The following is a 25,034-nucleotide window of genomic DNA, read 5'->3' as shown; positions in this document are numbered from 1 at the left end:
AGGGCCCTTTCAAAGAGGCTCCCCCCCTCCCCCTCCCCCTCGGAGATTCAATCTGCGCCTCGTTCCACTGCTTTTCAGCTGGGGGTCCAAGCCACACACATACTCAGCATGTCACTTGTCCGACGGGGTTGGAATGGGAAGCAAGCTTACATAGCACGGATAACTTTAGATCCTAGCCGTGCCAGCTCAAACACGAGTGGACAAGAGAGAGAGAGAGGGTGTGGCTCAACTCCTGAGACCCTGTTTCTGGCAAGTGGGCTATTGACGCAACCCAGACCCCAAGGCAGCCCGCGAGGCGTTGGCTCTGGCTCTGTCTGGCTCCGTCTCGTCGTCGGGCGAACTTTTTGGTAGCGGCCTAGCCATTGGCCTCTCTCCTCTCTACCTGATCACCAAGCTGTGAGACCGCTTCTTCTCCTTTTCCGATGCTTTCAGTCCTGACCTCGTTCAAAGAGAAAGAATAGTGGCTCTCCTCTCTCGCCATGTCGCAGCAGCAGCAGAGCCCCTACTACGCGGGCAACTATCCTCCGCCCCTATTCGCAGCCGAACTCGACAGCAGCGCCCCCTCCTCCCGTTTCGCCTCAGCCCAAGGTCCCGATGGAGCGCCCGTCTTCGAGATGCCCGGCGAACCGGTGCCCTCCAAACAGAACGGCGAGGAGAAGCGACCCTCGAGGACACAGAGCCCGGCGCACTCTGGCCAGGCCAACCCGTGGCCCTTCTATCTAGACGGTCAGGCCCCGTCAAAGCCCGCGCAGGAGGACGACAAGGACAAGCCGTACAAGGACCCGTCTGCGGCGCCTCAGCCCGTCATGGCCAACCCTTGGGCATACTTTGGCCCTGAGGCTGCGGAGGATACTCCCGCTCCGCTTGCGATAGCTTCGGGGAGGCGACCGGTCAACCAAAACCCGTCGCCGCCGCCGCCGCCAGCGCCTCAAAGTGAGGAGGATCGCCGCCCCTCAGGGCCGGTATATAAGCCTTACCCTGGCAATAGCGAATCGGTCCCCCAGGTTCCCCATGGTACCAGGCCGCCAGCCTCTACAAGTCCGAGTCCAAGTGACGGCGACCCTTCTTACTATCCCGCGCCCTTGAAACTGGGAGGTCGCCCCGCCAAGACGACATCGCCGCCTGCGTTCAAGCCGTATAGCCCTCCACCGTCTCATGATGTGCATGATGTGCATGATGCGCAAGTCAGGCCTTTGGCCGGCATTGGGAGGACCGATTCGCAGTCGACCACAACTTCAATGCCGTATCGGCCGTATAGACCGCATTCGCCTCAGACAGAGACAGCAGCGGCGGCGCCAGCTGCTAATATCCCGCCCACCACCAGCCCTCCACCCCCAGCTGGGACTCCAACTTCTCTAACTATCGGCACGCCACCCGCTGGTGCTTCAGCTGTCGCTCCAGCTCCTCCAGTTGCTTCTACACCGACTCCCCCAGTTACTGCGCAGGCTGTTGCGCCAGCCCCTTTGGCTCCAACACCTCCAGCGACAACTCCGGCTCCCACGGCTGCTGTCTCAGCTCCGACACCTTCAGCAGCTATCCCAGCTCCTCAGCAACAACCCGCAGGTGCTTCACCTCATCACTTCCACTCCCCGGCACCTACAAACTCATCTGTGAACCCTCCAAGAACAGATGCGAGTGTATCTCCCAAGCCCACAACGACTGCCCCTGCATCTGAGCAGCCGCGGCCACCGCAATACCAACAACCGCAACCACCGCAACAGCATCACCAACCCCAGCCGCAGCAGAATGGCATTGCGGGCGCTGCTCCAGCCCAGGGAGCTCCTTCGGTAGCATCTCCTTATCTGCCATCTCCCATGTCTCCTTCAGCCCAGTCCATCTCAGTGGCTGCCCCTTCACCAGCAACACCATCACTTAACGCGGGAGTGCCGTTTGCTCAACCACACTATGCTGCCGCTGTTCCAGCCCCGAACTACGCTCCGGGCCCAACTCCGGGCCACGCGCCGGGTCCGTCCCCGACCCATCCCTCTGTTTCGGCAGCAGGTCCTCCGCAGACCCAGCAAGTTCCGGCGCCAATGACCTCACCTCCCCCGGCGATGCCAGTACTCAACGCCGGAGTGCCGTTTGCTCAACCGACATATGCTAGCCCTATTCCTTCCCAGAACTACGGACCGGGCCCGTCGCCCACACCCCCAGTGACCTCACCCGTAGGTCCTCCACAATCACACCCAGGCCCGCCGATGGTAGCTCCCGCTCCAGCCCATGGCCCAGCCCAACCTATGCCAGGCTACCCCAATTACAACTACAACGTCCCGCAACCCAATTACGCGCCGGCTCATACTCCTCCAACAGCAACTCCTCCAACAGCAACTCCGGCACCAGGAGCCCCAAGTCAGCCACCTACTCAACAACCTGCTCCTTATCAGCAGCCGGCTCAGACTGGCCCTGGACCTCAGCAACCCCCTCTCCAGCACTCGACCACAGAGTCCTATATGGCACAGGGGACCATTCCTCAGTCACCCCCACCTCCATATGCGCAGACCGTCCCTCCTCGGCCTGGATCACAACCTCCAGCAGCAGGTCATCCTTCACAATATCAGCCACCTCCTCCTGGACCTGCTCCTGTTGGGCCTTATCCCCCTCAACCTCAATATCCCACTCAACCGACATATGCTCACGGTGCCCCTCCGCCCCTTCAGGGACAACCATCATTTGGGCTGCAGCCTCCTCCTCTCCCTCCTCGGCCAGCGTCAGCCCAGGGAGGGATGCCGACCCATGGTTTTGGATCCGGACCGGCTGGTTACAACCCGGCCAATTATCCTGCTCCTCCCCAGACGTACTTCTCTCCTCCACCAGCACTGCCGCCACGACCTGGCACTGGCGGCGTTGGAAAGATCTTTGGCAGCAGCTCAGCGGATAAGTGGTTAAGGAAGACTGGACAGGTTCTCGAAAGCACTCTAGCGCCCATTTTGCAAGGACAGTCGGGGCAATATAGACCTGGGCAACAACAGGGGCAGCCAGTGCCACAGGGGCAACAAGGCCCGCGGCCATATGCCTCCCATATGCCGCACTTCCATGCTCCGCATCTGGCACCTCAATTTCGAGGCGCTCCGGATTCTGGCTCTCCAACGCCCGGGCCCGGCGCCCCCGGACCACACTAGACTGCGGCTAGAACGGGGTTCATAGATGGCGTCGTTCGATTTGGATATTACTAGTAGTTGACCATGTTTCAGGTCTTGGCTAGAGTTCATCTAGTGTGCGTGCCGTTTGGATTTGGGAGGATGTTGTTGGATATATAGAGCTAGCCAGCGAGCATATCAACGCCTTGGAGCGCTTTCTCCGTTTCACATATTATCACATATTAATGAAAATGTTTATTTGCGTTCTGACGCTTCACCGTGATCTAATGCTGAACTCTAACTGGGCTTACAGTCTATCCATTTAGGCTAGGCTTGTGTTGTAGTCTTGGCATAGATCGTATTCATGGAGCGAGTAACTCAAGCACAGACAATACGAATAGTTTGACAAGCTCCATGACATCACATCAAACGACTGAGATTTGTTTCCGGAACATTTTGGCCGGGCTGCTGATGCCAAGCCAGAGAGACTCGGATGGTAGGAATTGACCAAGGTTGCCCAGAGAGACAATTCATGATGGATTGACATCATCATCATGAGTGATGACAGGCATTACATCATGAGACCAGGGGTGCAGACCTCCATTCCAGACGTTGATGGGTGTGCTCACTCGGTACGGTTCTTTAACATGATGGGAATGAAATGTAGCCGTCTCCTAGGGCTACCCGTGATTTGACCTCTGGATGAACCCAGCTCAACGGTACTCGTCCACTTGACGATGGGGCCTTGTTGAGAATACTCCGACCCGAGACCCGCTGGGTCTAGAACTGGTTGGCCAGTGGAGGCATGGAACATGGAAGCGACATTGAATTGAGGTTTCTTCACCGCCTGCCGAGATGGGCACCCTGGTCCTGGTCCCCGCTGGGATGCGGAGATGGGGATGGGGATGGGGATGGACAGAGCCGGTTTGGAGTTGGAGGACTACTGCTACGTACTGTATCTTGGGGGTCATGCGTGAAGCTTCAAAGCTTGCCTCCTGACTGCCTGAAATGGACAGCCTGGGGGTTGAAACGGCGGTGCATCTGGACGACTTGGTTCCGCTCTGACAGACTGAGCTGAGCTGAGGTCTGGACTATTTGTTGTCCATGATGCAAGAGCACGGAGTGCAGATGAGATGAGACCAAATTAATGTTATATCACACGTACATATTAATAAACCAAAGCTCCATCTATCCATCCATCCATCCATCATCCATGCCTCGGATGACAGGTGCTTGCTTTGCTATGCTTACCTGGGCCGGGTTACGCTGGCGGAGGAGCTTTGCTGTCCAAAAGAACCGAGTAGCGAGATGGTGATTGCCGCAAGGGGGGGCTCTATTTTCAGCTCATCAGCAGAAAATGCACTGCAAGCCATCCGAGACAGCGCACCATGCTGCATTTTCATTCTCTGGCGCACCATTCGCTGGCTGGGCCACCAGCTGCTGGGATCTGTGCTGCTGTCACCGTGTGGGAGAGGCGGGCTGAGACACGTTACACAACCAAGTTAGGTACCTCCCTGTTGGTGATGAGACTCGTACAGCTCCAGCTCCCGTGCTGCAGCCGGCCGAGCTTTGGGAAATCACATTTCATCAAATGTGCAGTCCGATGCAGACTAGACTAGCTCTTTACGTGGTGCTACGGCATCAAGTCGCCGTATCTTGTCTTTCTCTAGGCGGCACAAGGCAGACGGCACGGCGCTACGGCTCTTCCTCGTGACCTTCCTGATGGATGCACGGAAACCTTGGAAGGGGGATTGAGCTTACTTCTGGCGCTGCCTGAACACACGCACACACGCACGCACGTACGCCTTTTTGCTAACTTAACTCACGAAAAAGGAAACATGCTGATGATGATGGGACGTCGGTGAGGATTGGGGTCGGCTCCGAGGAGACCCTGGGCGGAACAGGCCGCTGGTTGATCTGTTGAACTACTAGAGCAATAGACGGTCATGCCGTAGAGTACTAAAGAAGGGAGAGCATTGCGGAGGATATGTATCAGGACGGATCCGAACATGCTAATGCTGGGGGAAGGGGGCAAGATCCTCCATCACGAGACGAGGCCATTCATGCATCGCAGGAGAAGCCCATCCCATCCCATCCCATCCCATGCCTTGCCTTGCTTGCTTCCATGCCTTGGACCATGTTGTCTCTTACCGCCCAGCTCGCTTGCACCCCTCACCGGGAGGCTTAGCCGGCGCTGTACAATTCGTTCGTTTTTTACGATCAGGCTTCCAAGGCAGACGGGCAATGTTGGAATAAGCAAACGACAGAGTACGCGGAGCAAAAGGATTGGGCCACAGCTGATAGCTACCAACAAACTGGATCTCGAGATTTGATGCCGCGGGCCCGCGCTGCGCCCTTGGCCGCGGCATGGCACGTACAGCAGCATCCATGACGATGGTAATTTGACGGGATGGCAGCTACAAATCACATGGCCTGACTCTCCCAAGGGCGTAGCAGTCGTCAAGTTACGTAGTACATGAGATTCTGCGCAACCTAAACCAGGCTCCGTGGCTGCCGGCGGGAGCGAAGTTGGACGGCCGAGGATGGATGCTCATGTGTGCTCTGGACCACCGGAGCCCAGTGCTCGAACAGACGAGTTCAAGAGGCCCTATCCTATTGTCGGGAGGTCCGTGGACGAGGGGCAATTGTTCACAATGTCAGTGAAGGGGTCCCGTCGATCCATCCGCCGACATCCATCCATCCCACCCAAGGATCGTCAGTGGCTCCCCTCCTTCAAGGGCGAACCGTAGCCTACGCGCGCAGCCCAGTCGACTTCTGTGCGGCGGTCTAGGTCGCCGGCCACCGACCCGGGCCAGGGCAACCCCGTTCGTTGGACCTGGGACGTCGATTGATGATTGATTGCCCGAGCCGATTCCATCATGCCTGCCCGCTGCTCTGGTCTGGTCTGCTGGACCGGATCGGAGACATTGGCTGGATTGAGGGTGATTCGGGAAGCGACATGCTGCTGACAACCTACGTGGGCATCCATTTGCATGGCATCGGATGGTAGAATATGTAGGTACGCATACATACATTGGCTGAGGACGCAAGCGGCAGGGCGCAAACAGCTCACAGAAGTCGAATTCATCATGAAACACAATTCCATCGCCTGTTGACATTCATGCACCTATTCCCACCTGCCGCAAGGAGGCTTCAAGCTGGGCTCCAGTTCTTTTTTAATTCGGCCTCGCGCTTGGCTTGTCCCATTGTTGCCTCATCTCCACTTTGGGCCGCATTCAGATCCGTCAGAAAAAAAAGTCATCAGCCCGGCCAGCCGCCCTTGAGTTGACGGTGACCACTAAAGGGGCATTCTGTTGTTGGGGGGGCTTCGCGCCTACTGGACAAGCGCCCAGCGCGGGCCCCTGTGAATCAGCTTCCAGGCTCCTCTCGAGACGCCCTAGGAGAACATCCATGGAAGGGCACTGGACTGCACTGACCCGACAGTGAGTGACAGATGCTAGGTCGCCAAGGCCGACCTCAACCCCCCAACCCGAGCGAGCCCAGCCCAGCCCAGCCTGGGCCAAGCATTGAATGGGCCTCAGGTGCTAGGGCGCCCGCGCGCCTTTTTTTTTTTCTCCTGCTGTTCCCTGGCGCGGGCACTCAGCCTCTAGTTTCCGCTTCAAACAGAATTCCACTGCCCGCCCCTTGAGTCCTAGGTCTTGGCCTTCCTTTGTGGTGCCGCTTCTTCACACACGCACCGCACAGGCACCTCAGTAAATCAGTCAGTCAGTCGGGTTCGGGCTCTCTCCACTTTTCGCTCGCTCGCTCACTTCCTTCCCGCCCCCCTTCACTTCACTTCCCTTTCCCTTTTCCCGCCCTCTGGCTTCCATTTTCTCTTCCCTTCCCTTCTTCCACCCCACGACGCCCTTCCACCACCTACACCCACCTCCATCCGACGACGACGTCTACGCATTCTCGTCCGTCAACCTCTTTTCTTCACAGTAATTTGAGATTTTCTCTCTCTTTTCTGTTCCCTCCAGCATTTCCCACGCATCGACTTTGCTGGTCAGCCATCCACCAAATTTTCCCACCTTCTCCCACGACTCTCGAGCCCCGGCTAGCCAACGCTCTCGCAGCACTCCCAAAGTCTGAACGCGTTTGACCGCCCCCGGTATTCAACGCTCTTCGTGCAGGTACGTCAACGACAACTTGTTTGATATTGTTCTCCCCATTTGTCCTCTCGGCGTTTTTGTTGGAGCTTTTCTCAACAACCCACGACTCATGTCAACGCCTGTTTTTCCACCTTGACCACCTCCTCGCCAATTTGGCCGCCTGTCTGACGACTCGCTCTTACGTCGAGTTACGTCGGGTTTGCCTTGTGGCGTTGCCCACCGCCCTTGTCAAGCCTGATTTACCCCCGACCCAGTTTTGCCCCTCCCTGCAAGCGTCGCCGCCATTTCCCCTTCCTATTCATTTCAGCCATCGTCCGCTTTTACTTTTTCTCTTCCGAATTCGACCCGGGCTGACTTTAAATCATAGCCACTGTAGGCTTGCAGATCAAGAAAAACTCTTCTCCTCACTATCTCTTCTGCTTGCTTCCATTCCCACGGGAACGGAGCACTCTCACAGACCAACATGACGACCATGGTACGCTCACCGATAGATTCCCGACCTCTTCCAACCCGAGACAAGCCATGGATCGATGGCAACGCGAGTACGACAGCACGTGGAGCCTTATGCAGGTCTTGGATAAGACCACTACGTTGCTTGCTGTGATCTGGCTTGGTCTCGGGTTGGAGGAGCTTTGCTTGATGAAAGTAGTTTGCTAACTTTGGCTCAGGATCTTCGTGTCGGTAACAAGTACCGCATCGGTCGAAAGATCGGCTCCGGTTCTTTCGGTGACATTTACCTGGGCACTAACATTATCTCCGGTGAGGAGATTGCTATCAAGCTCGAGTCCGTCAAGGCCAAGCACCCTCAGCTCGAGTACGAGGCCCGCGTCTACAAGTCCCTGGCTGGTGGTGTCGGCATTCCCTTCGTTCGCTGGTTCGGAACCGAGTGCGACTACAATGCCATGGTTCTCGACCTTCTCGGCCCCAGCTTGGAGGATCTCTTCAACTTCTGTAACCGAAAGTTCTCCCTCAAGACCGTTCTCCTTCTTGCCGACCAGCTCATCTCCCGAATCGAGTACATCCACGCCAAGTCCTTCATTCACCGAGATATCAAGCCCGACAACTTCCTCATGGGCATTGGCAAGCGTGGCAACCAGGTCAACGTTATCGACTTCGGTCTGGCCAAGAAGTACCGAGACCCCAAGACTCACTTCCACATTCCTTACAGAGAGAACAAGAACCTGACTGGTACTGCCCGTTATGCCTCTATCAACACTCACCTGGGTGTCGAGCAGTCCCGACGTGACGACATGGAGTCTCTCGGTTATGTCATGCTCTACTTCTGCCGCGGCTCTCTCCCCTGGCAAGGCCTTAAGGCTGCTACCAAGAAGCAGAAGTACGACCGCATCATGGAGAAGAAGATGACCACCCCCACCGAGGTCCTTTGCCGTGGCTTCCCCAACGAGTTCGCCATCTACCTCAACTACACTCGATCTCTCCGCTTCGATGACAAGCCCGACTACAGCTACCTCCGCAAGATCTTCCGTGATCTCTTTGTCCGTGAGGGTTTCCAGTACGACTACGTCTTCGACTGGACTGTCTACAAGTACCAGAAGAACGCCCAGGCTATTGCCCAGGCTGCTGGTCAGGCCAACCCCGACGACGAGGAGAAGGCCCGCGCCAGCCGCACCAACGCGGCTACTGCTGGCCAGTCGGCTGCCAAGCCCAACGCCATCCCCAGCACCCGACGCAAGATGCTCGAGCGGGGCGCTGGCGCTGGCGGCGTCGATACTCCCGACACCAACCGTGCCATCGGTGGAAGCGACAGGATGTGAGTGACAAGCTAAGCCCATCTCAGTTTCAAGTTCCTTGTAAGGAATCATTTTCCTTCGTGCGTGTAGTGTGTTTTTGTACCGCTGGCCGAAGGGAGATTTGCTGACAACTATGGCTGACTCAGTGGACGATAAACAGGCTTCGCTCAGCTTCAAAGGGAGCGGGATATGCCTCGGGCAGCTATCGACCGAAATGATTGCTAACCCCGACTACTCCTCTCTTTTGGGATCCTCTCCTATGGCGACCGACACTGGCGACATGAACCCGACATCGACATCCGGATGCAAGACTTTGAGAAGCTGGATGGTCCTCAGCTGGCCACCATCCTGCTAGATGATCGCTGTCGATTGTTGGGGCGCGGCTCGATCACGCCTATTTCCTACGCATTTGCTCTATCTTGTTCTGCGACGCATCTTTGGGGATTCACGACTTTACGCATGGCTCGGGTGGCTTCTCATGGTGCGAGTGTTTCACATTGGACTGACTTCTATGATCAGTCCGATGAGAACCTCGACGCCATGAAGGGTAACCTGAACGGCATGTCCGGTACTCCTCTCGTCTAGGTGTACCAGACCTGTGGGTTCGTGGTTGGTCTTGTTTTCAGGACAGCCTCGCTCCTCGGAATGCCGGATACCGGGCGGACTGCACACGAGTCGCCCAGGGAGCCGAATGTGGGCCAACAGTCTTTGCTCCAGCCCATCATTCCGTCGTTGCGATACAGCTGCGACCTCGCTCAACAGGCATCTCCTACGTCTTTTTTCATTCGATTCTTAATTATTGTACGGACGCATCTTTTATTCCTTTTCAGTTGGCTCTCGCGCGCCGGAGGCAGCTTCTGGGGAGGTAATGGGGAGATGAACGCATGGGGACGAATTTTTGGTGGTGGCTGTTCTCGAGAGTGGACCATGGTAGCAAAGCTGGTCAGAGTCGTATCACGGCTCTGGAGCGAGCAGCTAAGAGTGGCCCGAGAGGTGTTGGCAAAGAGGCAGAGGGAGACATCAGAACAACCGGTCAAAGAGTCAAGGTCAGCGCCGGTCTCTAGCTGTCTCAGCCACACGGATGGAATTGGGGGAGTGTTCGGTCATACGGTCAAGCTTGAGTCTGGCTGAAGAAGGCTTGGAGGCTGGTGCGACTCCTCCTCGCCAAACTCGTGGAATAGGACGGACCAAGGGCAGAATCGTGGTGGCACGACCTGGCTGGCGATGGGATGGACGAAGACGCTGGGGTACACGGCTGGCATCTCAGCCATCCGATCGCTGGGTGATGCACTGAACCATTCCATCTGCACCCATTCATTCATTCGTTTCTTGATTGCACATTAGGTAGTCTACAATTCAGTCTGTTTTTCATTGGCAAACCAAGCCTGCTTGCATGTGATGGTTGTGCGTCCTGATGGACCCTTTCCGGTGTGACAGAGTGGGTGCTGCTGAGGCTATAAGGCGGACTGGGGCCTTGTTGCTTTAGCGCTGGTGGATGCATATCGTGTATGCATCTAGGCTGAGGCAGACGTCGAGGCTCTCTGATTCAAAATCAGGCTGAAGACGCGGAGAGGAGAAATGAAATGCCATGGTGGTAAGCGAACTCGAGAGATGGAATCATGCTAGACATTTGGAACTTGGGTCGCGGGGTTTTGGCGGCACAGCCTCTGGTGGGCGCGTGAGCAGCGATGATGGCATGAGGGCATTGGTCACACGTGGTGGAGCGGAGCACCTCACGAGCCTCTCCTTTAGGCCCAGCCGGCGGGGGATGGAGGGGTTTATGGAGTTTTAGCAGAGGTCGAGATGACGGGACCACATCGAGCCTTGTCTAGCGCCGGCGCTGTATGATGAGTAGAGGAAGAGTCGTAAGGTGGTCGTCGGCGGTGGCTTAGCTTATTCACGCAACTGTATGTCTAGGTTGAGGCTGTACTGAGCTCCTCCTTGATGATTACCCATATATAAGTGGGAGGGAGAGAAAGAGCCAGAAAGTTGAAAGCCCAACCAAGTGAGGAGTCGCTACCTGACCTCGTCACCTGCTCGCTGTTCGCCCTTCGCATCTCTCCTCACATCCTCGTCGTTGTCGATTGTGGCGTGTTGCGCACCCAATAGAGGTACTGTAGTTGGTTCAGACGGACGTCAGCACTTCCCACGGCTTGTGCAGCTGCCGCGCGCTCGGGAGGAAGCTAGGTTGGAAGCCGAGGTCGGAAGGAAAGCGCGAGGAGGAAAAGAAGACAACTCACTCGAGGAAAGAAGGTACCTGCAGGAAAAGATAAAAGCCACTGCTTAGGAAGGTATAGGAGGTAGCATTAACGGCAACTACGATCTATCCCATCGAGAAGGAAGGCACGGGATCACACCCTCTCTCATCTCAACTTTATCGCTCTCGACTCGAGTCATCCATCTTGGACTACCTACACACCAACAGCCCAACAGAGACACGGGACACAGACACACCCACAAAACAAAGCCCAGACGAACTCGACGGTGATCGACAAACCAAATACCAAACCCCACATTTCCCTTGCATTCGTTGCAGCCCGTTCCAGATCCCCGATCCCACTCTTGGTGCGCTTCTGCACCAGCCTCGTGCGCCCTTCTTTCTCTAGGCTTGGCGGACCCTTGCTCTTCTCTCTCTCTTGTCTGCGGCCTAGGACCGACCAGGACCCAAAACTTTCAACCTCTTTTGCAACCTACTTGCTCTGCTCTGCTCTCCCCTCCAGTCATCCTTGGCCGGTTGTCATGGGCACATCGACTTCGGCTTCTACATCCTCGTTACCTGTTGCACCCGCCGTCTCCTCCAACTCCTCCAACTCCTCCCCCACGATGACGCCTCCTTCCTCGCTCGACCTGCTTTACCTGACTTTCAACTGCGCAAAGAACCTCCTCGACGTCCCCGTCTTTGCAACCCACGTGCAGACCGCTCTACGCCAAAATGCTACGACCCTGCCCGACATAGTTGTCCTGTAAGCCGTCGACCCCTCGTCCCTCAACCCGCCAACCATGATCCTGTCCCAGCGGGCAGACATCAAGTCGCGAGACGGTTGGCTCCTGACCTATTGTGCAGGGAGGGGTATTTGCCCACTGGAGAACGCAGTGCTGATTCTTGTGCTGCTTGTAGTTCTCTCCAGGAAGTGGCACCTCTAGCTTATTGCTTTATCGGCGGCTATTTCCTGAACCCATACCTGGTGCGATACGAAGAGGCTGTCAATACGGCTGCGAGACGACATATTCATGACGGCAGCCCGAGTTCTAATGGCACGGTTACGCCCACCAAGCCTTACACCCTCCTCCGAGCGAACAACGTCGGCTACACCGCCATCCTCCTATTTGCTCGCGATCCCTCACGGCTTAAGAACATCCAAGAGGCGGAGGTCGGGTTTGGAGCCGCCGAGATGGGAAACAAGGGCGCTGTTGGCTTGCGCATGCTATACGAAGCCGACGGTGGCTCATCTACAGAGCTGACGTTTGTCGCCACGCATCTCGCGGCCATGGAGTGGAACCTGCCCCGGCGCAATGCCAATTGGGCTGCCATCATGAGGGGCATGGCCTTTGAGAACCCCGAGGAGGTTGTGAAGAGCTTCAAAACTTCGGTCACTCCATCTCCAGCTTCGACTCCGCCTGCTGAGGAGCCACCTGAGCGTGTACGCCTCCTCGACGAGCAGCACCACGAGCAGCACTCGCGGCTCCAGCAGCTGCTGCACAACATCTCGGTATTCAAGCCTTCATCACATCTTTTTGTCGCAGGTGACCTCAACTATCGCATCTCTACCACTTCTCCACCCCCCTCTGCCGCATTCCCGAGCCTCGACCCGGATTCGGAGAACTACTATCCAGACTTCTTCCGTCTCGATCAGCTCACACGTGAGCGTATCGCTGGTCGTACGCTACATGGCCTGTCGGAGCACGAAGTGCGCTTCCCACCCACGTACAAGTACGACGTGCTACCACCAAAGCCTGGAACTCAGGAACCGGAGCTTGATGTGCCTTGGCGTTTTGCGGTGCACCGCTACCCCAGCTGGACTGACCGAATCCTGTTCCTCGATGTGCCTTCTTGGCTCCAAGGCAAGACTAGCGAGGCGCCCAAGCTCAATGTCCGTGCCTACGACTGCCTTCCGGTCTTGCGCATGAGCGATCACCGCCCCGTCTTCCTACGGGTTGACGTGCCCCTCATCTCACCAAGCGATCTCGCCCCGCCATCGGGTCTAGACCCTGACACGAGCAGAGACCCTCGTGCCCGGCTCCCCATCGAGATAGACCCGGAGGCCTGGGAGCGCCGCGCTGCTGCACGTCGCAAAGAGGTGATGGCCGGCTGGAGCATGTTCCTCTGGAGCACCAAGCAGGGCGCCTATATCCTAGCCGCCGTCCTTGTCTTTGGTGCCAGTGCATACTGGCTGTACCACTTGCTCTAGAGCAACTCACACCTTTGCCTCCATTTTCAGTCAAGCATCACCTTTGAAGGGGCGTTTGATTGTTCTGATATTCCGAATCATGTGTTTATGCCCAAAGATGGTGATGGGCAAGTCAATCTGCCATTGCTATACACGTCTCACATATATACATATATGAGCTCCATTCCCCGATCGGATTGGCGAATGAGCATTTCCCTCCCTTTCTTTCCTTTCAATGACATGTTTAGATAGACCCATGGGAGCAGGCGAACCGGTCATGCATCATACAGATACCTACATACATTAGTTTCTTTCATTGCGTGGAACAGGAACAGGAACAGGGGGACTTGGGGGGCGGCGAGTCAATGCATGGGATGGGACGAGGAGACGAATCATGTTTAACAAGACCGTTATTAGATGCCGTTTAGTTCAAACAAGCTCATGTCATGTCATATTATGAAATGTGTTGTTCATTCCGGGGCGGCATGACCACCCCATTCACTCTCATTCATCGCTTAACTCATCCCGCTGGGAGAGAAGATAAGAGTACAAGAAGACCAGAAAACCCACAAGTGTGAGTGAGCAAAACAAGGCAAAAAGCGCCGCCGGGGATATGATGGGCTATCAGTTCCCGGTTCTTGATCAAACGCCATTCTCCAGTCACCTCATGATGAAAAGCGCAAGAGTAAGAGTAAAAAAAGATGATTGAGAGCCAGGCTCAATTCGCTATGGACATATCGTTCCCTCTTGATAAGTTCGTATCCGGACGCTGTTGAGGGTGTTATTCATTTAAATGCTTGATGAGCGCTCTTTGAGCGCTGTCCTCGCTACTGGCGAGAGTGGTCTGTTCAGTTTGGTGGTGTTGATAATAGATGGATCGGATGGTGTGGTGTATAGTATGATGTAGTGAGCCGTTTTCGGTCGGCTCACTTTGCTCCTCTGGCATGACGCAACAGGTACCGCGGCGATTAAAAGTCGGCAAAGTATGGGTCGTACTTTGCAGCCATCTCGCCGCCGTAGGGCTCGCGCGAGCCGTCGTCCTCTGGGTACACGTCAAAGCACTGGGCGTCACCGGGATAGCGCACGGGGGGTTGTATCGGACCCTTGTGGCGGCGGTTAAGCATGTCGTCCCAGTTCGTCTCGCGGAAGAAGGGGTGCGCCTTTACGCGGGCTGCGCCGCCGCTGATGTTACCGAGACGACGGGAACGATCGACGGTGCAGAAGGAGCGTATTACGTCTTTGGCGTCTTCCGAGAGTGGCGGGTCTTGAGGGAAGACGACGGGTTTTTCCAAGATTCTGCATAGGGTGTCAGTCGTAGTTTGCGCAGGGTTGGTACGTAGAGTTGACTCACTGTTTGTAAATCTCAATGGGGTTCTGATGCCAGAATGGAGGGTATCCCGTCAAGAACTCGTATATTAGAATACCCAGAGCCCACCAGTCAACTGCGCCTGTGTGACCCTTGTTCTGAATCACCTCAGGGGCCAAGTACTCGGGGGTTCCGCAGAGGGTGTAGGTCTCGACGGGCCGATTGTCTTCGCGGTGACCGAGGCGCTTGGCAAAGCCGAAATCGACGAGTTTGATGTGACCATCCTGATCCAGGAGGAGATTCTCCGGTTTGAGGTCGCGGTAGGCGATACCGCCTTGCTGCTCGTGGAGATACTCTAGTACGAGGACGATCTCGGCGGCGTAGAAGCGGGCGACGGGTTCGTCGAAGCGGCGCAACTTGCGCAGGTATGTAAACAGCTCGCCGCCGGGAACGTAATCGAGGAGCATGTAGAGAGAGTCGTGGTCTGAGAAGGAGGCGATCAACCTGGTGATGAAGGGATGACCCGCAACGTCGGCGAGGATGGCGCGCTCATGACGGACATGATCGACCTGCTTAAGGCGGATGACTTCAGGTTTCCGTAGGATCTTGAGGGCGTAGACTTCGGGGTTGAGCTGGTGATCGAGGGGTATATGAGCGCTGGCAGCGGGACGGACGAGACAGACTCGGGCGAAGGTCCCTTGATGTCAAGTTAGAGAGATGGGCTCGAATTGAGAGATACAAGGCAATGCAAACCTGTGCCTAACGTGCGCACTCGTCGAAAGTCGCGAAGCTGGAACTTGCGGGTGGGTGGTAGTGGAGAGACGCCGCCGGCGACATCTTGGGACCCCGCGCTGGCGTCTGCGGCGTCGTGGGGATGCGGCGGCGCAGGGATGCCCGAGGAGGACGGCAGGCCGCCGGCATGCGAAGGCGCAACGGTAGCAGCCATGATATGCGACTCGACTCGAATCGGGGAGAGGCGGGGAGACGAGAGATGGGAGGAGCGGTTGAGAAGATGGTGTCGATGTTTCAGGCAAAGGCCATAGTCTCGTCTATTCGGGAGAATCGGGTCTCGCTTGACCGAGGGGAAAGATTCGGGTTGGCGATGAGGGGGAGCGAAGAGAGTACTCGACCGTGGGGGTTCTTGTTGTTGTCGCCGCCGCCGCCGCCGTGTTGTTGTTACTGCTGGTGGTGTCGGGTGTGTGTGTGTTGTCACGCGGCCAATTGGGCCCGTTCTAGAGCAGGCCTCAACGAGTATCGGTTGGAGATATGGGGCTAAATGGGGTCGACAGGGGAAGCGACGGGCGAGAGGAGGAGAGCGAGGTTGAATAATGGAAAAAGGAGGCAAAAAGGATCAAGGCAAGTCAATGTTGAAGGAGGCGGCGGAGGGGAAAAGAAAGAGTGGGCAAAAAAGGGACGGCGAAATACGGGAAGCAGATGATTGATGATGACCAGGAGGTGGGATAGGATGGGATAGGATGGGATGGGAACGGCTAGGCTAGACCAGACTAGAAACACCAAGCCAACTTGAGAGAAGCAGGTGCCTTACGTAGCCCGGGGAGTCTAACCTCCTGCCAACGAGAAGTATTCCTGAATAGGAAAAGAGGGTTTGAAACGGTGAGAGAGAAGAGACGGGCGGTCGGCAGGCGGCCGACGATGGCTAAACAACACCAACAGGAGGGCATGGAGAAGTGGATTTGCATCTTGGGACAAGGACATGGCAAAAGACGAGGACGAGGAAGCCAGAGGAGGGGTTATGACGCAAGTTGTGGTCTATGCGAGACCAGGGTATCGTTGACTTGACCACTACATACATCCATCCATGGATACCTACACACATGGATCTCAATACTACAATGGCATCGGCATGGGTCCTTGCCATACACCACCACCGCCTCCCGTACCTTATCTCTGCCAACCCGACCCATGATATTGGATACAAGTCCAATTGCGTCATGTGACGATGATAAATGGGGTGCCCTGCCAGACCTGTACATCGGTACCTCTCCCTCCTCGTCTGACAACTCGAGATCCCAGATCCCGGCCCTCGCATCCATCAAAACCCCACGCAATTCTCCATCCATCGACAAGACGGCAACGATCGATCGCGGCTTTTCCGGTTAACATGGAACCTGTGTGTACTACATGCTTACAGGGCACGTGAGGATGTGACCAAGGCGGAAAATGACCGAGTTAGCCGGGAGCCGGCCGTGTAAGTGAGCGGATGAAATGAATGACTCGAGACGAGTGGCTCGCTTCGAGAGGTGACGATTCGTGCTGGTGCCGCTCGCGAAACAGCTTGGATTTAGAGTTTCGCCTCGGGACTAATCCTCGACGACACTGGTGATGGCCTCATTGCGGCTCTGTACACTCGATGATGGCGAGCAAGCTTGGGGTGCCAGTATCATGTCCTTCACACTTCTTCGTGCCTCTTCTGACGGCCGCTGGGTCCGAAAAACATCATCATCATCACTCCGAATAAAGGTCAAAATACAATACGTAATCCTACCCTACTTCAAGAAAGGGCCGTCTGGTAGTTTCTACGGATTCCCAACCACGAGCGTACAGCTCATTTGCAATCACCAATCGATTCTCCCCGAAAAAGCCTGGGGCATGGAAACTTGGACATTATAGTTTGCCAACTGTCTATCCAAATCACATGCTGCAATTGAGCTTCACATGATTCCCCGATATGCGAGTGACCATTAAGGTTTCATGGTCTCTGTTGTTAAGGGGCTGAGCGAAGCCAATCCATAGATACAGCAACTCAGCAACTTCATAGTATTGATGGAATAGGGACCAGCTGTTGACGTTTATTCGTCAGGTATCTGCCAATATCAGGAGCCAATGCCCAGCCAAGAGGCGTCCGCTGTCCAAAAATGTGCAATCTTGGGAGAGTAATAGTCAACTCGTTTACCAATAGGGCTATTCCCATGATCAATCACCGCAAAACATCCTCTTCTACCGGAATTGGGGGCTTCGAGCCAGCAGTAAGATCTGAGGCAGAACTCTAGAGTCCCCAACGAAGGGTTAATCGAGTAATCCCTGATGTCAAGATCGTGAACGCAACAGATAGATTCATGCCGAAAACCCTACACTATCTAGGTACATATACTTTCTGCCTAGAACTCTAAAACTATATCTCGTCCCCTCAAACCATTTTGCATGATTGGCCTGGCAACCATGCCCAAGAAGCATCTTCACGGTCACCAGGGACAACATCCTTCAGTTCATGACCGGATCTCTTCAGGCAGCCAGATTCAATGCGTGCCCCATCACTAAATGCTCACATTTGCTAGACTCTGAGCTGGAACTCTCGGACTGCTGTCACTCTGCCTCGATGACAGGACAGTTGACCGTCATCTCTGACAACCTCCGAATAACCCTCAGGCAGGCGAATGAAAGGCCAATGACCCCAGACATATATAGTTTTCGGTTAATTCATCGTATTCACTTTGCATTGCCTCGTAGTAAAATCTGATGATAGAATTCTCAACCACGCGTGTTGCTTTCTCTCAGTTTCCAGGTAGTCACGGATTGGGAGGCAGCCGACCCAACAACGACAAGCTTTCTAAAGTCGTCCTGTTCATTCAACTCGCTCGACTTTTCTTCGGCCCATCCGCGGAGTTTGGAGGTTGAGTGTATCCTTGAGTGTGACAAGGACTAGGTCAGAGACACAGTCAACTCAACCGAGACGATAGTGCAACACTGTATCCAAGTCAATGCTTTGGACAAATTGATCAACTTCACCTATGGTAGTCCAAGACGTACTCCATTGCCAAGATCCAATTGATAGACAGCTATAGTCCATCCCACGGGCCGTTCTGAACGAGTGGTCGGGGAACTTCCCTGGGGAGCCACGCAATCACTCAGTTGTTTCCCCTGATGTCTACGTGAAGGCCCGAAAGTAAGTATTCAGGATAAGCCGCAGTCGAATGAATCATCTTTCTAGAGTTCATCATCTCGGACCCCAAAAAAGCTACCCCTCCTCACGATAATGGGGAGGGCCCTCCTTGCTTCCCAAGTTCCCCTTTACAAGAAGAATCCGTTGAGACCAGCCAGGCTTCTTTTCGTCCATAAATACTCCCGCCCCGGTCCTCAGATTTATTCTGCAGATCAGCCAGGCTCATTTTTCGTCCATAAATACCCCTTCACCCAAAATCCCCGGGTTTATTTGTGCAGAATTAATTTGTTGAGATCAGCCAGACACCTTTTCGTCCATAAATACCCTTCCCCCCCAGCTCCCCGGATTCAGTCTGCACCAGAGATCAGCCTTTCGTTTACTTATGCCCCTCCGATTTCCCGCTCTTCTGGTTTTTGGCTCTTTTCCTCTTCTCTCTTTCATCATCACACACACGCACACATTCACCAGCCAGACAGCACTCTTGCTCTTAGCAGACGACAGTTGCTTGTTTACACACTTCTTTCTACTCATTATTTGAGCATCAACAACCTCTTCATCAGCACCGTGACAGTCTTGCTTTACGCAGACACACAGTTGCTTGGTTACCCTATTCTCTTCACTCTTCTGCACTCAACAACTTCTTCATTGGCCAGGTGGCAGTCTCGCTATACGCAGACAGTTACTTCTGTGCTCAATTCTCTTCATACACACTTCTACATTCAGCAACTTCTACATTCAACAACTTGTTCAGTCAGCTTTCAAAATGGGCTGCTTCCGTGGATTCTTCCGTGGGCTTTTCTGCTGTTGCTGTTTGGGCGTCAACCTCAACCAGGCGAAGAAGCAAGCAAAAGCTTCTCGCCCAGTGCAGACTTGGCATGCAACCAGGGTCAATCCAACGGCCAGTGTGCCCAGCAATGTCCGCAGGAGATCCTCTCTTCGGAGAGCATCATGTTCATCTCTTCGGAGTGTCTCTTCTCTTGGGAGGAGACCATCAACCTGCTCTTCACATGGAGACTCTTCTGGGCGCTCTTCTACTCGCCAATCTCCTGGACAACACTCTTCTGGACACCACTCTTCTACTGGACGTCAGTCTTCTACTCTTCAATCTTCTGCTGGGCAACATTCTTCTACTGGTCGTCACTCTGCTTCTGGAAACCACTCTTCTACTGGACATCAGTCTTCTGGTCGTCAGTCTTCTGGTCGTCAGTCTTCTGGTCAGCACTCTACTGTTCAGCACTCTTCTTCTCACCAATCTTCTGGTCGTCAGTCTTCTGGATGTCACTCTTCTGGACATTACTCTTCGGAAAATCAGTCTTTTGGTCAACAATCTTCTACTCATCAATCTACTGGGCATCGCTCTTCTGGTCAGCATTCTTTTGGTCATCAGTCTTCTCATGTCAAGCCTCTGGAGCCCGTTCAAACTGGCCCAGAGCGAAGAAGACCAGTCTATCAGCCAACTCGACCTGGAGTGCAGCCCAAGAAGTCAGCAATCAAGCTAGCCCAGCAGCCACTCAAGCTAGCTTCACAGACATTGGGGCAGCAGACTGGTGACCAAAGACATGTCAGATTTGCCAGTGTTCAGTCCAACACCAAGGATTGCAATACTGCCCTATATGATGACAAACGCCCAACCCAAACAAAGGAACCTGAGTATGATCGATTCAGGCGGTGGGATACGGATGCACTTCCACCCTACCGCACTGAAACTCGGTTCCGCGAGCGAAAGCTTGCGGGGGAGAGCCCTTGGGCCCAAGGGGAGGCTACTCATATGACCACCATTGGGGAGAGATGAACGGACAGTCGCAGCATGTCCAGTGATGTCTTCTACCTCAGTCGTGATTGGTAGACTCAGATGGGTGTCTACCCTACTCTACTTTACTCAAAGACAAGCTAGTCTTGTCCAATACAAAAAAAAATGGTGGTGGCGTAAGAGGCCGGGGATGATGCCTCGAGGGGATGGGACTGGTTGTGGTGGCACTTGGGTGAATAGCGAGGGAGCGTTTCTGATCGAATTGGGCATTGTTGGGTGTTGTGGCCTTTTGCTTGTCTGCTGGTCTTCATGTGGCGTTGTTGGAATTGGCTTGGCATTTGTTACGGGTTTTTGGCACTGGTCTGGCGTTGTTTGTATTGCTTTGGTATTATTGAGTTGAGTTGGCATGAAGCTTTGTTTTGTTGTTTTAGAGAATAGTGTATCGCCACCATGGAAGTGGTTGAATTCAGCATCTGGTTGCTTCTTCACAAGTATGGCGTGTTGCTTCTTTGTGAACTTGCCAAGTATTTAATCGCTTTCAAGCGTTTTATGTCATCGTTTTACGCAAATACAGTGCCGAGAAGCATTTGCTGAGAACGAGATATTGAAGCTATTCACAACGTCAACAAAGTAGAGCTCCCCTGCTGTTGCCGTTGTGTTGGTGACTCAGCACAGCCACTCCCCACCAGCCACATCCATCCATCTTTGCGCCTCAGCTGACGCTGACGGTATCCATCCCCAAGGCTCACTAACAGCGGCTCTTGCCTAGTGGAGGAATGCCCTGTGATGCCCCCCGCGACCCTGGCTCGTGGACCTGACGCACGCACGCACCGCCCGCACGGCAGCTCCAACCTCCAACCTACCTCCGTCTCCCATCCTCTGCCTCACTACCTCCATCCTTCAGCCTCTTCAACCCTGGACTCCTTTACTAAGCCCCTGGTTCAATATACAACATCTGTCTTCTCTTTCCTGTCCGGTCTTAGTTTCTGAATAGCTTCGCTTCCTTCGTCACGCTCCTTGTCCTTCTTCCGCTCGTTCCTCCTCCGCCTCACCCGTCGAGTCCTATCGCCTCCCTCTCTGCCCTTGGCTCGACCGCACCCTCTCCCTTCCCTCCCCGTCATGCGCCGTTGACCGAAGCCATGTTTTCCAACCTGACCAACATCGTCCAAAAAGCGCAGCAGCTCATCGATCCTACCCAGGGGCTCAATCTCTCCAGCTCCGACCGCAATCCCTCCAAGTCGTCCCTTTTCCAAAGCCAATTCCGCCTCCCCTCCTCACAGACGCCCCTCTACGAGATCAACGCCGAGCTTACTATCCCACCTTCCAACGCTACCCACGGCGATAAGGATCACGACCGAGGATGGCACTATGCTGGAAAGCTGCACTTGTCTGAGCACTTCATGTGCTTCTCGACAACCCCCACTAGCTTCCTCCAATCTGCCAGCACATCAACTTCAACCGCTTTCACCGGTCAGACCCACGGCGGAGGCCCCAGCGGCAACGGCTTTAGCTTTCCCCTGTGCGCCATCCGGAGGGTTGAGCGTCTGAACAGCCAGAACTTCCAGGTATGCACTGTACGGCCTTGTGTCAGCGCACAGTTGATTTCTAACCCCTTGCTCTTGATATAGTTTGCGCTGGCCATCACGACTTGGAATGGCCTCCTAAGCGAACCCTCCAAAGATAAGGAATCCAAGAACAGCAAAGATGCTCGGGAACAGCGCATCACCATCCATCTTGCCGGCACCAGGCAAGCCTGCGAGCGCTTCTGCGACGGTCTCAAAAAGGGCCTCCGGGCCGGGGTTGGCAACGTGGCTAAGCTGCGACGGGTCGTCGCCGAGTGCTACTCTGAGCATCTCCTGAGAACTGAAGACAAGAAGAACGTTTCCCCGCCGGATGCAGGCCTGGGAATGGTCTTTCGATATCCTGGCGACCCAAAGAAGCTTCGTGATAGGGCCAAGATGCGCCTCTGGGCCGAATACCTGCGCGACAACGGCAGAAACTTTACATTAATCCGCCAGCCCACCTTCCACAAGCTCATCCGAGTTGGTTTGCCCAACCGTCTTAGGGGTGAGATCTGGGAGCTCACCTCGGGCTCCATCTACCTACGGCTGGAGAACCCTAGCCTATATACTGATACGCTGTCCAAGTTCGAGGGCCAGGAGTCGCTCGCTATAGACGAAATTGAAAAGGACCTTAACCGCAGTCTTCCGGAGTACCCAGGCTTCCAGAGCGAAGATGGTATCGGCCGTTTACGTCGGGTGCTAACAGCATACAGCTGGGTTAACGCTGAAGTCGGATACTGTCAAGCCATGAACATTGTCGTGGCCGCCCTGCTTATTTACATGTCCGAGGCTCAGGCCTTCTTTCTCCTTTCTGCGCTCTGCGACAGGCTTGTCCCCGGCTACTATTCCACAACTATGTACGGCACTCTCCTCGATCAGAAAGTGTTTGAATCTTTGGTCGAGAGAACCATGCCCATTCTCTGGGAGCATCTCGTCAAGAGTGATGTTCAGCTATCGGTTGTGTCGCTCCCCTGGTTCTTGTCGCTCTACATCAACTCGATGCCACTTGTTTTCGCCTTCCGTGTTCTGGACGTGTTCTTTGTCGAGGGGCCAAAGGTCTTGTTCCAGGTCGGATTGGCCATCTTGCGCATCAACGGCGAAGAGCTATTGGATGCCGCAGATGACGGCGCATTCATCTCGGTGCTCAAGTCGTATTTTGCCCGGCTAGACGAATCGGCTCACCCCAAGTCGGAGAACCCCAAGCTACGAGCTGTGACGCGATTCCAGGAGCTCATGGTCGTAGCGTTCAAGGAGTTTGCGGGGATCACACACAGTAGCATAACGGAGCTGCGCCTCAAGAACAAGGACGCCGTCCTCAATAACATTGAGAACTTCGCCAAAAGGACAGCGATTCGCAACTTGGGGCCCGACAGCAAGTTGCTGAGTACAGATGAGCTCGGGTCGCTTTATGACCGGTTCTACAACATCCTGTATGATCGCCAACAACGAGATCATATCATTCAACAGGAAAAGATACGGCGAGCAAGGGCAAGCAGGGTACGCGCCTCGGAGTTATTCGCCACTCATCACGACGAAGTAGAGAAGGGGCGTGTAGGCTTGGGCCCAAGCACGAGCTTGATGGACTACGACGCATTCCGCGAGTTCCTTGCCAGTATGGCGAAATGGGCCATCTCCGACTCACCCAGTTCGGCGAGACATAGCAACCACGAGGACCGGCACGGCATGTTTAACAGTGCACGACGGCCGTCTGATATGTCACCTTGGGGCACTGGCCCTGAACCAGCCAGCCATGAGTTTCTCGAGCGGCTATTCAGGAAGTGGGATGTGGACGGCACCTCGGCCCTGACTCTACAGAACGTTGTCACTGGCCTAGCACAGATCAAAGGGAAGCGTGACATCATGGGTACTATCACGTACTTTTTCGAGCTCTACGACGATGACCAGGATGGTAAGGTGGATCGCGAGGGTATCCTGCGGATATCTGAGGCTTTACTCTTCCTTTCACGCCGTGGCCTTGAAGGCACACTGAGCCCCAGTTCCTCCAGCATCTTGGAAAGCGACGCAGCAAGCGGGCACGAGTCCCAGACTAGCTTGCCTCATGGGGTTTCGAATAACGAGCGATTCCTTGGGAGTGTGAGTGCCTTTATCCGGCGATGCTTCGAGTATGCCGACCCGGCCAGTGGACAGAACGAGGAGGCGCTGGTCACACCAGTGGATGAAAACGCCAACGATGATGCCTTTGCGATCGGAGACGACGATGACGGCGAGGATCTTCTGGGTCTTGAATCACCGGCCGGAACGCCTACAAAGGCCAAGCGGCCTAGTCTTTCAGCAGAGAGTTCCCTGGATGCACCCGGTGGCGCAGACCAGGCGTCACGACGTAGGGTATCGCAGGCAAAGTCGGAAGCTGCCAATGTGGCCCTAGACCCTGCGCATCCTCTGCACCTCACATTGCCAACCTTCAGGATGGTTGTTCTCGCTGACGAGCTGCTGGAACAATTCTTTGAGTCGTCATTCCCAGCGTCCTTCCACATCATCGAAGGACTGCCAAGCTCTGTGTCATCCACACCGTCTCTTACAACATTTTCCAGCCTTGGCTTCGGCGCCAGACCTCCAGTTCCTCCTCCAGCTGGTCCTCCAGGAGCGGGACGTGGTCTTCGTGGTGTCCTTGACAACATTGTCACGGATGGAATGCGAGTCGCAACTGAGGTTCGAAGACGCATGGAAGAGGCTCAGAAGGAACTCGAGAAGAATGCGCTGCCTGGTCAACGGCAAGATGACGATGACGACGACGATGACGATGTCGGCGTTGAAGTAGGCGTTAGGAAGGGACCTGCAGGTACCAGCACAGATATAGAGCGACGGTCAGTGAGGAGCTCAGACAGGGACCTATTAGACGGGGCAGATGCAGAGGCTGGCGAGTCAGCCAAGGCGCAGGGCCAACAGAGCCTGCTGGATGCTGATCCAAGTGAAGGGCGACCACGGGCTGGTACCGCCACCTCGACGGGAGGGTCAGCTGTGGTTGAATTTGAGGGATAAGGAAGGCCATTGAGTGAGTCGGATCGGTATAGGAGATGGTGTGTCATGTAACAACCGATTTGTAAAGCAGGGAACGAATGTAGATTTCGATGGCGTTGCCCTCATGCCTGGTGCGTATGAGTCAAGGTCACCTATTGGGATGATGGATAAGGAGGACAATGAATCTCAATGGCAAGGTTAATGGCGC

At 54.9% G+C, this 25,034-nt stretch overlaps 6 protein-coding genes across 6 annotated transcripts; 5 read left to right on the top strand and 1 right to left on the bottom strand.

The window, feature by feature from the left end:
• Positions 1–479: 479 nt before the first annotated feature.
• LRP88_05138 (uncharacterized protein) lies at positions 480–3,119 on the top strand (the record flags this gene model as incomplete). Its single annotated transcript, XM_083241699.1, has 1 exon — positions 480–3,119. The coding sequence occupies one exon, from the start codon at positions 480–482 to the stop codon at positions 3,117–3,119; it is 2,640 nt and encodes an 879-aa protein (XP_083102847.1).
• A 4,533-nt stretch (positions 3,120–7,652) lies between these two features.
• LRP88_05137 (kinase-like domain-containing protein) lies at positions 7,653–8,964 on the top strand (the record flags this gene model as incomplete). The annotated part of the gene is made up of 2 exons (XM_083241698.1): positions 7,653–7,664; positions 7,858–8,964. 2 exons carry the CDS (start codon positions 7,653–7,655, stop codon positions 8,962–8,964), a joined length of 1,119 nt encoding a protein of 372 aa, XP_083102846.1.
• Positions 8,965–11,763: 2,799 nt separating this feature from the next.
• LRP88_05136 (Endonuclease/exonuclease/phosphatase) lies at positions 11,764–13,349 on the top strand (the record flags this gene model as incomplete). The annotated part of the gene is made up of 2 exons (XM_083241697.1): positions 11,764–11,903; positions 12,059–13,349. The coding sequence occupies 2 exons, from the start codon at positions 11,764–11,766 to the stop codon at positions 13,347–13,349; spliced, it is 1,431 nt and encodes a 476-aa protein (XP_083102845.1).
• Positions 13,350–14,296: 947 nt separating this feature from the next.
• On the bottom strand, positions 14,297–15,580 carry LRP88_05135 (kinase-like domain-containing protein; the record flags this gene model as incomplete). Its single annotated transcript, XM_083241696.1, has 3 exons — positions 14,297–14,624; positions 14,680–15,331; positions 15,388–15,580. 3 exons carry the CDS (start codon positions 15,578–15,580, stop codon positions 14,297–14,299), a joined length of 1,173 nt encoding a protein of 390 aa, XP_083102844.1.
• Positions 15,581–19,542: 3,962 nt separating this feature from the next.
• On the top strand, positions 19,543–20,034 carry LRP88_05134 (uncharacterized protein; the record flags this gene model as incomplete). The annotated part of the gene is made up of 1 exon (XM_083241695.1): positions 19,543–20,034. One exon carries the CDS (start codon positions 19,543–19,545, stop codon positions 20,032–20,034), a length of 492 nt encoding a protein of 163 aa, XP_083102843.1.
• Positions 20,035–21,424: 1,390 nt separating this feature from the next.
• LRP88_05133 (rab-GTPase-TBC domain-containing protein) lies at positions 21,425–24,847 on the top strand (the record flags this gene model as incomplete). The annotated part of the gene is made up of 2 exons (XM_083241694.1): positions 21,425–21,850; positions 21,914–24,847. The coding sequence occupies 2 exons, from the start codon at positions 21,425–21,427 to the stop codon at positions 24,845–24,847; spliced, it is 3,360 nt and encodes a 1,119-aa protein (XP_083102842.1).
• Between the last annotated feature and the right edge of the window lie 187 nt (positions 24,848–25,034).

This window comes from Fusarium phalaenopsidis, assembly GCF_050370095.1.
Source record: "Fusarium phalaenopsidis strain FUZ10S chromosome Unknown contig_32292, whole genome shotgun sequence".
NCBI classification, from domain to species: Eukaryota; Fungi; Ascomycota; class Sordariomycetes; order Hypocreales; family Nectriaceae; genus Fusarium; species Fusarium phalaenopsidis.
This window is presented reverse-complemented; position numbering and strand designations above follow the sequence as displayed.